Source organism: Artemia franciscana, chromosome 7 (assembly GCF_032884065.1).
Source record: "Artemia franciscana chromosome 7, ASM3288406v1, whole genome shotgun sequence".
Lineage (NCBI taxonomy): Eukaryota > Metazoa > Arthropoda > Branchiopoda > Anostraca > Artemiidae > Artemia > Artemia franciscana.
The window spans coordinates 48,986,073-49,002,791 of NC_088869.1; the positions used below are offsets into that span (position 1 = coordinate 48,986,073).

Sequence of the window (16,719 nt, forward strand, 5' to 3'; positions counted from 1 at the left end):
ATCTTTTTATTAGTAAAAGATATACGTAACTTATAAACTAGCTTACGTAAAGAATTTTTTATTGTCATATTTTTATTACACATATGAGAGGGTTCGCCCCCTCGTCAGTACCTCTCTCTTTGCACTAAATCCTAAATTTTGGCCCAATTCATTAAGAATGACCCCTGAATCACAAAAACCGTAGAATAAATAGTTGACATTACTAAAAATACTTTAGCGTAAAGAGCGAGGTATTGGGAGGAGGTGAGCCCCTCATATGGGTAATAATTTCTGTTTGTTTTAAGTTTTAATGCTGCTCCTTACTTCCAGCTGAAAAAAACTTTTTCATATTTATTTTTTCATTGTTTTTTTTTTTAAATAATGCTAGTAAATCCTGCGCTCTCTTAATGGAAATTTTCTTCCCCCATGACAAATTCCTCGACGGAGAGCTCCCCCAGTATATCCCCCTCTGTTCAACCCCTCCCCCCAACCAAAAAATCCTCCTGAAAACACCTGTACACTTTCCAATAACCATTACTATATGTAAGCACTGGTCAAAGTTTGTAACTTGTAGCCCCTCCCACGGGGACTGTGGAGGAGTAAGTCGTCCCCAAAGACATAGTTATAAGGTTATTCGATTACGTTGAATAAAATGGCTATCTCAGAATTTTGATCCGTTGACTTTGGGAAAATAATTAGCGTGGGAGGGGGCCTAGGTGCCCTCCAATTTTTTTGGTCACTTAAAAAGGGCACTAGAACTTTTCATTTCCGTTAGAATGAGCCCTCTCACAACATTCTAGGACAACTGGGTCGATACGACCACCCCTGGGAAAAAGAAAAAAAAAAACAAAAAAAAACAAACAAATAAAGACGCATCCGTGATCTGCCTTCTGGCAAGAAATACAAAATTCCATATTTTTGTAGATAGGAGCTTGAAACTTCTACAGTAATTTTCGTTAAGATTCTATGACTTTTAGGGGGTGTTTCCCCCTATTTTCTAAAATAACACAAATTTTCTCAGGCTCGTAACTTTTGGTGCGTAAGACTAAACTTGATGAAACCTATATATTTAAAATCAGCATTAAAATGCGATTCTTTTGATGTAGCTATTGGTATCAAAATTCCATTTTTTAGAGTTTTGGTTTCTATTGAGCCGGGTCGCTCCTTACTACAGTTCGTTACCATGAACTGTTTGATTATGTGTTTTTGTTTAAATATATATGATTGAATTTAATTGAATTGGATTGACCACACGATTTTGAGTGAAGGGGGTGGGGGAGGAGGCCTAGTTGCCCTCCAATTTTTCGGTTATTTAAAAAGGCAACAAGAACTTTTAATTTTTAGCGAACCTTTTTATTAGTAAGAATATACGTAACTTAAGAATTAACTTATGTAACAAACTTCTATATTCTTGTATTTTTATCATGTATATGAGGGGGTTTGTCCCATTGTTAATATCTCGCTCTTTACACTAAAGCTTAAATTTTGTCCCGATTCTTTAAGAATGATCCCTGAATCAGAAAGGCCGTAGAATAAATAGTTGAAACTACTAAAGATACTTTGGCGTAAAGAGCGAGGTATTTAGGAGGAGAATAGCTCCTCATATTCGTAATAATCTCCGTTCGTTTTATATCTCAATGTTGCTCCCTACTTTCAATTGAAAAACGTTTTCATATTTTTTTTTCCTTTTTTTTATAAAAATGTTAAAATATCCTGCGCCCACTTTATTAAATTTCTCTTCCCCCATGACATATTCATCCAAGGAACGATCCTCCCACATAGCCCCCTCCCCTCAACCTCCCCCTAACCAAAAGTTCCCCTGAAAACGTCTGTTCACTTCACATTAACCATTACTGTATGTAAACACTGGTCAAAGTTTGTAACTTGCAGCCCCTCCCTCGGAGACGGTGAGGGAGTAAGTCATCCCCAAAGACATAGTTATCATGGTTTTCGACTATGCTGAACAAAATGGCTATCTCAAAATTTCGATCCGTTAACTTTGGGAAAAAATTAATGTGGGAGGGGGCATAGGTGCCCTCCAATTTTTTTGGTCACTTAAAAAGGGCACTAGAACTTTTCATTTCCGTTAGAATGAGCCCTCTTGCGATATTCTAGGACCACTTGGTTGATACGATGACTCCTGGGAAAAAGAAAAAAGAAAAAAAAATCACGAACCCGTGATTTGTCTTCTGACAAAAAATACGAAGTTCCACATTTTCGTAGATAGGAGCTTCAAACTTTTACCATAGAGTTCTCTGATACGCTGAATTCGATGGTCTGATTCTATGACTTTTAGGGGGTGTTTTTTCCCTATTTTCCAAAAAAAGGCAATGTTTCTCGGGCTCATAACTTTTGATACCGAAAAGGGTTTTTCCTATGAAAGTACTAAATAAAAGATGTTTTCGAACTTAGGGGAGGGACACAAAAATTTACGAAAAAATGTCGGTAAAATTATAGCAAATCGTATAACTGGCTTTCGTATAAAGTGAATATACTATTCGATGCCTTTTTTATGCTCTTTACGAATATAATAATCGCTTCTACTACAAATTTAAGCACTTTTTTAGCTTTTAAAAATGACGAATTTTCAAACAATTATGACAGTTCGTATAACTGATTTACCAATAAAGCAAACATACCACTGACGCCTTTTCTTATGTTCCTTATGAATATAATAATCGTTTCTACTACAAATTCAAACTTGAGCACTTTTTAAGCTCTTAAAAATGACGAATTTTCAATTAAAGTACGAGTTATCCGTCGTTTTCGACAAAATAATACTACGTTTTCTCCGCGCCGTTTTCGAAAAAATAATACTACATTTTCTCAGTAGTAAATTTTTTTTATAAGAAGGTTAGTTTAGGTTAGGCTAGGCTAGATTAGAAAGTGCTTAAATTTAAATTTAAGGTAGAAGCGATTATTATATTCGTAAAGAGCATAAAAAAGGTATCGAGTGTTATATTCACTTTATACGAAAGCCAGTTATACGATTTGCTATAATTTTACCAAAATGTTCTCCTCCTGCCCCCAATTGACACCACTCGCCAAGATCAACAATTCCGAAATTTATTTGCCAAGGGGCGTTTCTTCATATGGAAATTGAAGCTTCTACTGATGAAAACGTTTTATTTTTACACTTGATTTGTACTTTTTAGCTACATAGGTTGCATGCAGATAATTTCTACGCATATTTAGAAAAATCTAAGTCGAATATATGTAAATATTAAAATGCTGAAGGGAAGCACACCTGACCAGATCGGGTTTGATCGCAGCAAAAACCCCAGGTATCGACCATACCCACATTAATACCTTAAAGGTATATTGCTCCAGGCGATAGCATTATTTTCTTGTCTGCAAGATGACGTCTGACAGTCTCTTCTTATCCGTGATAGTTAAATAATGTAACTTCGTAAAAAATGTTTCTCAAAACCATTGCATTTTTGGTCATCTTCGGCAGTGTGTGCTCCCAACGACCCAATCTTTCGAACAATTTGGATAAATTATTCAGTGTTGCACGGATAGGTACATTAGAAGATTCTAGTCAGTGTCCCTGTTGTTTGAACAATGCCACCGCGGCAGAATGTCAGAGTGGACGTGTTGTGGCCCGTCCTGATTGTGACTGCTGTTTCAGCTGTGCAAACCAAGCAAATGAGCCGTGCGATGGTGTGAATAATTTGTGTGATTCGGATAGAGGTTTGCATTGTGGAACAAGGAGGGTGTGTGAACGTAAGAGCTATCATTTTGTATTTGGCATTTCTAGATTCAGTAGAATTTTATAACCACGATGTTCTTCTATTTAGCCTATGAGAAATTCATAGAGAAAAATGGGTTTAATTTAAATAAAGCAGAGACAAAGAACGAAATGAAAAAAACTACGGTCAATGTTCCTATTACCTGTACAATCGTTTAGGGTCATGAAACTATTGTTAATAGATGCATTTTGACTTTTGGAACATTCTTTTTCTCTCTTGCAAAACTACCGCAAACTCACCGTTATGGAGTTATTCCTGCCCAAATATTCTTGTATTTATACATATAGAATTGCAATCATTTCCGTTTTCGATGATCGGAAATTTGAAATAGCGAATCTGTAATGGTTTAAAAACAAATTTGGGCTGTATATTTGCACATCGGGGGGGTGGGAGGGGGGGGGGGGTAAAGCATAGCATGTATTAAACGCGTAAACTAACCATTGCTGTATTTAATATAAGCTATGCTTTACCCTCCTCCCTAATGTGCAAATATATAATAACTCCATAACCGTGATTTATTGGTAATTTTGCAAGAGAGAAAAGATGTTCAAAAAGTCAAAATGTATCTATTAACAATAGTTTCATGATCCAAAACAATTGTTCAGGTAGTAGGAACACTGACCAAAACTACAACAAAAAACATTAGTTAATGAGAAATCAAAATTTTTCAGCCCCACGTCCGGGAGCCTCAACGAAAAAAGGGGGGGGGAATAGTTAAATAATCTAAAGAAAAAGACAAAAAATAATACAAAAGAGAAAAGAAAAACAAATAAATTAAACTTTTATTTTAATAAACTTCCAAAATACTGCAAACGCGTAATCACAGATAAGACAACGAAAATCTCTAGTATAGCCGTTATTTCTCCTCTATAAATTCAGATTGGCAAATGGGATCTATCAAAATAAAAGGTAAATATATCACTGTTCATATTACTGACTTACCAATAAAGTGAACATACCGCTCGATATAATACTTTAGTAACAAATTATGAAAATTATAACAAAGAATTATGGAAGGGGGGCCACCCAGAGCAGATTATATTAAATATGTAATCTAAATTAACCTAACCAAGACAAAATACCAACTAAACATTTACTCTAAATATACCTATAATGTAGTTTTCCCCGAGCTGAAGCTAATTGTCTGGTATAAACACCGTGAAAACCTTGTATTGTCTCATGTTCGTGATATAAGTTGCCGTGTGTGTATTATATAACACATAAGTATCATATTTTTTTCTCTCACATTGATAAAGGCTCTCGGTGAATGCCACTGTAATAAAACAAAATATGATGAAAATACAATACTTTAGTAAAAGAATTAAGAAAACTGCAACAAAGAATTATGGAAGGGGGCCACCCAGAGCAGGTTATATCAAAAACATAACTAAATTAACCTAGCCAAACCAAAATACTAACTAAATATTTAATTAAAGTATAGCTATAATGTAGTTCCCCCTAGCTGAAGCTAATTGTCTGGTATAAACACCGCGAAAATCCTGTAATGTCTCATGCTCGCGATACAATTTGTCGAGTGTGTATTGTATAACACATAAGTACCATTTTTTTTTCTTTTTCCTTTTTCTCCCATTGATGAAGGCTCTCGGATGTGGAATTAAAACATTCAGATTTTTTTTACTAACTTAAGTTCTGCTGCTATTTTTTATTGATTGTTTTTCATACCGTTCTTTGTCACTGCTTTATTTATATTAAACCATTTTCCCCCCTTAATTTTTCGTAGACTAGTTTGGTTGTGAATGAAATTTCCAGGAACGTATTTAGGGCCTTTACTGTGCTCGGGGGGGGGGGTGTTTTTCAGCTCTTTTCTCTGCTCCTGCCCTATTTCTATGGCTTAGAATATTGTATAGAGGACATGGGCTTAAAAACATAGTTGCATAGATTTGACGAAGTAGGACTTTAAAGCGGTCATTTGTTTTAATTTATGGATAAGTTCACCATCTGAAAGAAGAACATACCACCTGACACGCTTTTGACTCTCTTTTCAAAGATGATAATTGCTATCCTTGCAAATTCCATTTTAAGCCTTCGAAGGGCCCCTCAAAGTGACACACTGTTCCTTATTGTATTTTTGCCGGTAGAATGATTTAATTCAGGCGTGAATTATTTTTCTCCTTCCCGTGTATCTTGGCAGACGCTAAAATAACTCTTCTTCATTCTAGAGATAAATCAGCAATTCTGAAGTAATTCTGGAGTTAATTTGTGTTGTTTCTTGTTCAGTGCCCCTTTCTTTAGCTGTTCATTTGTCATCGTTGTTTAATTTTCGGTGCTTTAGATACTGAAAATGACACGACCACTCCTGGGGGAAAATGATGTAATTTATGCTCTTAAAATGTGTTTATAAACAGGATGTCAGTCATATGAATTTTGTTTTTCATAAAAAGGCTTTAAACGACTTTTCTCAACGGTTGCCAATTTTCAAAAAAAGGAGCCTTTTTAAAAGAAAAAGTTCTAAAAAAATACATAGTTGCTCGTTTAAAGAGCATTCTGGCGTCATTCATAGTGAGATCAATATTCCTGATTACACCCTGCTAAGGCTGGATCGCAAAAACTCGAGGAACTCGGCTTTTGGTGGAGGTAGTGTTGCTATGTACCATTAAAATAACATCGCTTTTTCGGCACTTTCGATTCCTAGTCATAAGGAGGTCTTTGGGTGAAAGTAAACCTACCAAACAAATCGTTTGCTATTGATACAGTGTATAACCCACCAATAATGAAAATCACCGATTATATGGAAAATTGCATGGAATAATCTGGGGAGATTTCAACATTCATCATTGCCACTGGCTGAAAAGTCGTACAACAGATGGGGAAGGCGCAGCTCTGCAAGACCCGAGTCTTGCTTATGACCTAGATCATCGTGGATCATCCTTGCTTGATCTCTTCTTAACTCATCATTCATATTCCAGTTGGATGTCACCAAAGCTTCAGGAACTGATACGATTCCCAATCTCATCCTTAAAAGATGATCCCTGAATTTGCTGGTCCTCTCGCCTCTCTGTATAGAAAGTGCTTTGCAGCGGGATCATTCCCGAAAGCCTGGAAAACTGCTCATGTGGTCCTTGTTCCTAAGGCAGAGTCCGACCTTACAAATGTAGGATTGTATCGTCCACTAGGTCTGCTGTCCTGTGTAGGTAAAGTTTATGAAAGCGTCATTAACAACACACTTTACCAATACCTTGAGTTACGTCTGTTGTTGGCAGACACGCAATACAGTTTTCGCAGAAAACAGTCTAAATTAGGCTCTCTGATTACACAGTACAACGAGTGGGTTGAGCTTCTTTCTCAGGAGCACGATATTTGCCTTCTCTCCTTTGACATCGCAAAAGTCTTTGATCGTGTATGGCACAAGGGACTTCTTTGCAAACTGAAAGCTTATGGAATTGATGGTCGACTGTTTGAGGTTTAATTTTGCTAAAGAAGGAAATAAACCATTATTTACTTTCCTTATTTTTTTATGTCATTATCTCTAAAATTCAGGAAAACTGTTCGTTTTTTTTTAACTTGACAAAAGCCCTACTCCGTACGCCTTATTGTGCCCCATCTGTGCTTGTCCAGATATTTAATGAATGGTGATCGTTTCACAACTTTCTGAAAATAATAACTGAACTGTGAGTAATTTCATAACTTATGGCACTTGCCTCTGGGACTGTGTGGGTATTGTGCAGATATCGTCGAACCTAAAAATCCTCCTGCATTAACAGTTCTTTAGAGTAACACTAGCCTTATTGGAAAAATATATTACACACAGGCAAAAGCCTTCGGCTTATTGGTGGCAGGAACTAGTAAAGACGAACTACGGTGTCATCACTGTTATCCAATACGCCCTTTAAATTATATTTTATGCACCCTCGCAGATCTGTTGGCCTTTCTCGGTAGCTATTATCTTTGACTTAACCTTCTAACATCTTAGATTGGTACTGAAAGCTTTACTATAACGTCAATAATGGTTGGAACCTTCGAGTATGACGTCATTCTTCTTCTCGCATATAAAGATGCAGATTGTTTGCAAAAAATGAATTTATTTTTAAGTAAATTGTTTTGGTACTCACAAGAGGCACTAGATATACAATTTCATTCAAAATGAGCCCTTAAATACCTCTCTATGATGTTCTAGTGCCCCGCTAGCAATAAAGGAAAAGGGATGGAAAGAGGAGGACACATCAGTACCGATGCAAAAAAGTGATTTTTTGTTGTTCAGGCTTGGGCGCTGTAAGTTTCCTGCGTATGGTGTTCTGTATGGTTTATTTCCAATGGTATACCCTATTTTTGTATTGTATCAGATTAACGACGCTTCTTGACTACTAAGGTCCCTGCGTCGGCCCTGCGGTGCATTACTGCAGCATGATTCGATCTCTGGGTCCCGTATTACCAAGCTAAGGTCAAACCCACTGCGCCACCACAGGATTGTGAATACCCTATTTTAGGGGTTTCAGGTTATTTTTCAAAATTTTTCATAAATTGGTTTTCAAAACAAATTTTGATACTAAGAGTTTCGCTATTGTAGTTATCATTCATAAATCAATACGAAATGGTAATTTTTTTCTCACTTGCCATTTTTCTTAGTACGTTTTTCAATATTTTGGCGCTATATGGCCGTGATTCGTTCTTTACTAGTTTGCAGCTGCCGCTACACCCATGAACTGTAAAGCTCAAATTCTGAAGTCAATTTTTTCGAAATCCTCTATTTGCAGGAGGACAATTTTGCTCTCAAGAGAAAAACGCTGATGGCTTTTCGCGGTCATTTGAGAAGAAGTACGCTGTTCACAAAACATTGTCTTCTACATTATTTATGGATCACCGCAAATAGTTCTGATTTTGAAACCACTTTCACTATTATAATTAACTTGTCCATTTTCAATGTTGAATGTTAGCGGTATTCACAATAAATACTGAAATTTTTGTGGCCGAAGCTGGCAGGGGGTTCAAATTTGCTGCTCTGTCGGAAGGTCCTTTTTTCGCCTTTCCTTTCCATTCAGTTTGATAGCACTGGTAGAACTTAAATAGTTCAGAGCAGTATAGTTAATCTTCGATAGAGCAATTAAATTTTTCATATTATCTCAAAAGTGTACAACGGATTCAAAGCAGAAGAACAAATGTTCAGAATAAAAATATCATGGGCGTACATAAGAAGAAGAGGGGCACTTGTCCCCTTTTGCCTAGATTTTATATGAAAATCTGTCTTATTTAAATAGAAAACAATAACAACAGTTCGTTGTAAAGAGCTATAAGTATTGAGCGACACGGCTCAATAGAAACCGAAATTCTGAAGAATCGAATTTTGATATCAATAAATACATAAAAAAGAATTGGCTTATTATGCTGATTCCAAATATACAGGATTTATTGAGCTTAGTGCTACCCAAAAAAGGATAAAAGCCTTAGATAATTAGCCTGGTTTTTGAAAAAGGGAGAAACACCTCACTAAAAGTCATAGAATCTTAATGAAAATCCTACCGTCAGATTTAGAATATCAGAAATCTCTACTGTAGAGGTTTCATGCTCCTATTTGCACAAATATAGAATTTTTGTCAGAAGAAAATCATGAATATATGTTTTTTTTTATTGAGGGGTGATCGTATCGAGTCAGTTGTAAACGTCGGGAGAGGGCTCATTATAAAGGAAAATAATAGTTCTAGTGCCCCTCTTAAGTTACCAAAAAGATTGGAGGGCACCTAGCCCTCTTCCACGCCCCTTTTATTTCCCAAAAATCATCCGAACAAAATTTTGAGATGTTAATTTGTTCAGCATAGTTGAAAAGTCCCAAAACTGTGCCTCTGGAGATAATATCACCCCCTCCCCCAGCCCTTTGGGATAGACCTTTAATTTATAAAATTGCCGGATGTTTACGTGTATTATTTCCTATTGGAAAGTTTACAAACAATTTTCGGGATGGTGGTTTGTGCTTGAGATGGGCTTCCATGGGGTCAATTTTCCATGTGAAGGAATATTTCCGGGAGTGAAGTTTCCAGGGAAATTTTACACAGGTGGGATTTTGAGAATTCTTATACCAAGTTCTTTTTATTTGTGTTACTTTCTTGTTGCCTACTCAATTTTTTATTTGGAGATATTCCTGGGGAATTGTCGAAAGGAAATTTTCAGTGTTTGGATTTCCGGGAAATAATTTCCACCAAAGGAGGGATTTCCTGAGTGATTGGAAAAACGATTAGAACTTAAAATCTTTTTCAAATGAAAGTATACTAAGGAGAATTTCAGGCTGAATCTTTGACAGGAAATTTTACGGAGGGGGAGAATTTTCAGTAAGGGTAAAGGGGGTATAGATGGGATGAACTAGATGATGAGTCATATTTACTGGCATTATTTGAATAACCATCAGAAATTAGACGAAAAAAAAAGTTTTCTTCAATTGAAATTAAGGAGCAACATTGAAACTAAAAAAAAAACAGAGATTATTCCCTGTATGAAGGAGCTGCCCCACTCCTCAATACCTTGCTCTTTACGCTAAAGTTTGACGGTTTGTCCCAATTTCTAAGGACGACTCCCGAAACACAAGGGCCGTTTAATTACGCAAACCCCTTCATATACGATATAACTTCCGTTCGTTTTGAGCTTTAATATTGCTCCTTACTTTCAATTTAAAAAAAAAATGTTGTGTTTTTAGTCCCTCTAAAAGTCCGATTCTTTTTCTTTGTTTTGCAAATCAATATTCTTAGGCAACTTTATCTTATTAAACGATTTAAATAAAACGGCAATAGAAAACTAAGTTAAAAAAAAATAAAATAAAAAAAACTGGCACTCAGGGCCATTCCCATAATTTTTCGAGCCCTGCGTACGTGTTTGTACAGAACTCACAGCTGACTGAATTTTTGGTTTCATCTTCCCCTGCTTTTGTCTTGTTTTTTAATGTTGATCTTTTATCCCGGTTTTAAAACGAGAACGTATCTCTTGTGCGTCCATTAACGTTTGAACGTTTCTTTTTAGAATGGACTTTTATTTACTTGAATTTTAGAGTCGTTTACCCAACAGTTAGGGTTACTAGTACGTACAACACATGTGTACTCTGCAAAATATCGGTCTAAGAAGGTTCTTTGAAGACGAAGGCAATAATACTAAGTAAAAAATTGAACGTCCTGTATATATTCGGCTAAACACCATTTCCTCTCTAATAAAAACTTTTGACCTTTCTCTGCAAATATTTGATGCAGCTACGTAACATCATTGGTTTCTTCTTAAAGATTTATCCGTCAACTTCACTAAAAATTAGATTTTTTAGGTTTTGACTTTTTTTTACGTAGAAAAGAAAAATATATCCCTGACAGTAGGCTATACATAGGAAACTTTTAGAACCCGTGGGTTATTGGCATTTAGCTACGAGTACCTTCCGAGGGAGGTTTTTTTGGGTGGGAGGAACTAGAGGATGCGCCAAATTTACTGGTATTTGTTTTAGTAACGATCAGAAATTAAACAAAAAACAAGTTTTTTTCAACTGAAAGTAAGGAGCAACACGTCTTGGCAGAGGAGGGGTTACGGCTGTAGATAGGCTCTCATTTTTACTTACTTTATGAACGTTATGGAAATCTATGCCACAGCTCTTTCCCGCAGTGGTAATCTTTAACTTGTCTTGTTTCGCAGAGGAGGTGTTACGACTGTAGGAAGGCCCTCATTTTACTTAGTTTATGAACATTATTGAAAATCCATGCCATAGCTCTTTCTAGGGGCTCTTGATAGTTTCTCATAAACTTGGAACAGTACGATATGAATTAGAGAAGTGCAATTGGCTTTCGACCTTTGAATCTTGGAAAACACGGAAGTGCTTCAGGATGTTCAATATCTGCAAACTTTTCAGTAGCTGCGTTAAGTATAGTAATTTAAGCATTAAACTAGGAGAACATTGACACCACTTTTCTTTTATACGGGCAAAAACAATGGTTCCTAATGTCTCTAATTTATGAAGAAAGCCCTTATCTAGTCAAGAGGATATTGCCACAAAAGCCTCAAGAAGTGTGAAAAATTAGTTTGAGATTTATGCTTCCAAATTACTCGTTGCGTAATTTAGGCATGTCTTAAAGTTTTGTCATGTTGCTTAAAAAATGCTGAGAAAATGAGGCTACTAATGAATAATATAATCTATTTCATGAGGCGCACTTTTATTTGGGGCAAAGTTTTTGAATATGAGTCGATTTTACTCCCTGGGCCCTGTCTCCGATGTTTTTCAGAAATGATGTTCATCGGGGAGCGTTAATTTTTTAGAAAAACGAAAATACAAATATCTTGTCAAAACCCAGAGCTTTGAGAGGAGTCTGCTTTACCCCCCCCCCCCCAAAAAAAAAATGCCTGATTGACATACACTTTCTAAATACTAAAAACAGTGGTAGACATTCTGAGGTAGCACTTATCCTCTGTATATTTTGCCCCCACCTACAGTATTTCCAAACAGTTTTTTGGTATTTTTTTTATTAAAGATTCAGTTGTTGGTACTTTTATTGAAAAAGTTAAGAAAAACCAAATTACACCCCCCCCCCCTTAAACTATGAAAAACATGTTTTCCCGACATTTTCTTTAACACTGGCTATGAAACTTAAGGAAAATGCAACCCAGTGAAAACAGAAAGCATACCTCTCTTTAGTTGAAATAAAAGAAGGAAACCATAAATCTTTACTAAATGTGTTTTACCATAAAACTTGTAACTTGTAGAATTTCTAAAAATGTTGCATTGGTTTGAAAATGAAGATGATTAGAACAAATTCATATAGCATTAATCGGGCAAAAAAACCTATTCTCTACTTACAGTTCGCTGATTTCTCCATAAGAAATTTTCCATAAACAAAATTTGCATTTAGATATTTTTTTTCCCTGTCTCTTAGTACGCCTGTGCACTGTGTGCAAACGAGCACTCTACCCCTAAGTACAATACAAAGAGAAAGAGAAAGGTATCATTTGGCCAAGGGTCTTTAGCTAAAAGTGCCTTTGGAATGCTGAAGGTAAAACCGTAAATAGCGACGAAGAGCACACTGCCTTTCCATCATAAACACAAATAAGAAGTAGAACAATAAGGAATTTTTTCATAAGACAGTGGAACTTTAATCTTCAATAAATATTTCGACCCTATAAACAAGGGCCATCCTTAGCAAAACAACAAATGAAAATATAAAAGAAACTTACATTAGAATAAGACCATTAAAACTTAAAAAAATTTAAATAGTCCAGCGTATAGACACTATTATATATATAATGTGAAAACAGTCATAGCATCCTTACTTCAGGGAAGTTCAGCCAGGACTGATGCATAAAGTGAGCTGAAAAGAGGCAATTCATTCGAGTGAAATAAAAATAAGCACTGGAAGTGTGTTCTTTACTGCCCCCCATGAAGCTTCTACTTCCTTTAAGTCTTTTCTTGTGCTCTCGCCCATGACATTCGAGGACGATCCGAGCCGGTCTTTAATTTTTTTTTCTGCAAAAATAAATTTGGAAAACAACGAAATTGCCCCCCTCCCTGAAGATTTTCAAAAAATATTTCGTCCATGCCCTCCTATATTTTCTTGAATTGGCGCCATAGATCGAACCACATTTTTTGCACAGCTTTTTGCTTGACATACTAAAACGAACACCTAAAACAATCGTTAGATCAATCCTCCATAAAACGTCTAACATGCCTTCCTCAACTTTCCAAAGCAACCCTATTTAAGAGCCACACTTGATATTGGTTTCTAGAATGCTGAACTTTTATTTGAAACTTCATCTACCACAGAGAGCCCTTAAGCGTTGGTTGTGAGTATTGGCATATTGCATGGTACTGGGTAGGGTACACTGGGAGAATATGACGAGGATATCTCGGAAGGTAACTGTGCTTACCTCCTTTGAGGGGATTATGGGAATGGACTGAAACATTTTTGATTAATTCCTAAGGCTTATAGAATTCAAGGAAAAAATTTATTCGAGGGTTGTGTCACGGCTCCGAGGTATTTTGGAGACTTCTTCTAGAGACCTAATTATCGCAATAAAAAGTTTTATAGAGAAAGGTGTGGGGACGCAGAAGACAATGATATAAATTTGTCAAGTGTTATGTTTTGTGTGTGTGTGTTTGGTGTTGTGTATATGGCCGCTTGTTTTTAAGCACATTTATAAATACTAATGTTAGTTATAAAATTTATTTCAATATTTTCCCAATTTTTCTTAGTTGAGGAAAAATACCCGTGTACTGTCTATTCTACTCTTTACATCTTCACTGCCACAATCATCCTTACTAACAATGCTACCTAGGTAAATAAAACTATCTATTCTGTCAGTTTTCTCGGTACCTAAAATCTCCCATTTTTCATTATTGCTTATTTTAATGACTTCGTGTTCATAACATCGATTCAATTCCATACCGATCCAACTAATAAAGCTTCCTATCTTTAAAGCAGTAATATTTTATTCTCGTACAAATCATCGATCACTTTAACGTACTCATCTGGAGTAGTATATAACGATATGTTCTTCACTGAAGCTTTTCTGAGGAGTTTGGTAAATCAAGCTCTCCACGATTGCTAATCAGATTGTGAAAGGTTAGCCAATGCAAAACTAAACCATTCCATACCTCATCATCTCTTGATCAAATAAGTATCAGCAGGCTGAGAAATTTGTTTCCTTTTGAAATCAAGTTAATGCCTATAAAATTAAACTTTCACTCTGTTTATAATCTGGTCACTTGTATTAAATAGATCTAAGGACCAAGGGGCAGGCACACAAACAGAGTCCAGATCTCAAAATTAAGCTTTCTTAAAGAGGGCTTAGCAGTAGGTCACTTCGCCTTTATCGAAAATTATACTAATTATTTTCAGCATTTTACCTTCAACATTGAATCAACCATGTTTTAAAGACTTATTTTTCGATCTTTTTAATATCGTCTCTACCTCCTTCTTGCTAAATGAATCTTCTTCCACTTGCAAATTAAACAAAACTATACCAGTATTTTCTATATTATTTCTCACGACTTGGTTTAAAAGCACCAGAAAAAGTAGAAACCATTTGGCGGAACACATTTATGGAATGGCTGGTCAGAAAAGGGTCGTAAGAAACACCAAGGTAACATCAGTACAAAAAAACTACAGCTTAGCCAAAATACTAGAAATTAGGTTATTAAAAAGGTGGGAGATAAGATCCCATCCTGCCTTACTCCTTCTCGCAAATTTAGAGTAGCATATGGTTTTGTCACAACAACTTTTAAAATAGAGCAAGAGTGCGCAGACTATATTCCAAACCATTTTTTCTTGCAAAAAAAATCCCTAGAAAAATGATATTTCTTTAGTTTCTTTAGATCAATTGTTTTTTACTTTTTAGCTCAAGAGTCGTGTCGAAGCGACCGTGATTGTTCTAGTGACAAGCTGTGTTTCGGAGGCGCATGTGCAAATCCTTGCAAGCTATTTAACCCATGTGCTCGATCTCTGCCCTCTGGCATATGTACAACCAGAGACCATAGACCGGTGTGTTCTTGTGCAAAGGGCTTTGAAAACCGAGGAGGAGTTTGCATAAGTAGTAAGTCTATTCTTTTTATTGGTATCATCTAATAAAAATTTGAACTAATTCACCAAGTCACCCTAAATCGTTCTAGAAGAAGGAAATTTGGATTGGTTTTGGGTATATATTGAAAGATCAAATATTCATCTTGGCTTTTCTTCAAATCGTAGAGATATATTCTTAGTAGCTGTATTATACTGATTTACTAAAGTTCCATGCTACAGCTAGTGCTCTTTCACCTAGATTTTTCATCGATTAAAACACATTTTGCCATTAATTGTGTATTAAAAACAGTGTATTAGAATACTGCATTAAAGAATTGTTAGTTAGCAGCAAACAATATAATGTGAGCATTGTTCTGCTGAACTTTTTAGGGAAGGGGTTGTCACAGTTCTCTCTTCGATGCATTTCAAGTTAGACTTAATTCTGGAAGATAAGAGAGGCAAAAAATGATTTTAAGAAAGAAATCAAATATGCAAGCCGGTTGCTTAAAATCTCTGAGAGATCTGATCAACCTCAGCTATTTTATTTCCTAAAGGAAAATAATCACTTGTACTGGTGGATTTATCAACGTTGAGGGAGGAGAAAATGGGGGTAAAAGGATTTTTTGGTAGGGATCGGGGTTTCAACGGGGTGGGGGCATTGGACTCACTAGATTTTGCACTTTCTCTAGATTGTGAAAAATACACTTTGTTTGGTTATATTCATTGAGACCTTCGGTTTGAATTTTCACTGAAAAAACTGGAAAAACAACAAAATCGCCTCCCCAGAATTTTAAGAATACTCTCGCCTCATCTCTTTTCACCGTGAAATAGTGCCAATTGCTAGGGAGGATGTTGAAACTATCAAAATTATTTTTAGGGCCAACGTTTTTAATTTCTCACATTGCAACAACAGGTAAATGCAATAACAGGTGAAATGCCAAAGTTATTTGGTTATGCTTCTGATAAATGCTTCAATATAATGTAAATAGCTTCCGAAGCACGTGGCAAAAATAAACCCGTAGAATTAAAGCACAGTTTTTAACACGGAATCATACTGCAGTAATATTTTTTTCTCTCCTTGCTATCAAACAGTTCGTGGTAACGAACTGTAGTAAGGATCAATCTGGCTCAAGAGTAACCAAAACTCCTAAAAACGGAATTTTGATACCAATATATACATCAAAAGAATTAGATTTTTAAGCTGATTTTAAATATATAAGTTTTATCAAGTTTAATTGATGACAAAGATCAAAAGCCAAAATCAAAACCTGGATTAATTCAAAAACGTTAAGAAATTAAATAAAAAAAAACAAGTTTTATCAACTGAAAGTAAGTAGCAACACTAAAACTTAAAACGAACAGAAATTATTACGTATATGAGGGGGTTCGTCCCCTCCTCAATACCTCGCTCTTTACGCTAAAGTAATTATAGTAATTTCAAAAAAGCTATTTATTCTAATTAAATGACCTTTGTGATTCAGGGGTCATTCTTAAAGAACTGAAACAAAATTCGAACTTTAGTATAA

At 35.7% G+C, this 16,719-nt stretch overlaps 1 protein-coding gene across 2 annotated transcripts in view; it reads left to right on the forward strand.

Annotated features, from left to right (window-relative positions):
• The first annotated feature begins 3,342 nt into the window (after positions 1-3,342).
• LOC136029404 (uncharacterized) overlaps positions 3,343-16,719 on the forward strand; it is a 91,604-nt gene continuing 78,227 nt past the window's right edge. For both annotated transcript variants that reach the window (XM_065707768.1, XM_065707769.1), the window contains exons 1-2: positions 3,343-3,705; positions 15,033-15,227. In XM_065707768.1, coding sequence (XP_065563840.1) covers positions 3,396-3,705; positions 15,033-15,227 — 505 coding nt within the window. In that variant the 5' untranslated portion in view covers positions 3,343-3,395. The remainder of the gene's footprint in view (positions 3,706-15,032; positions 15,228-16,719) is intronic.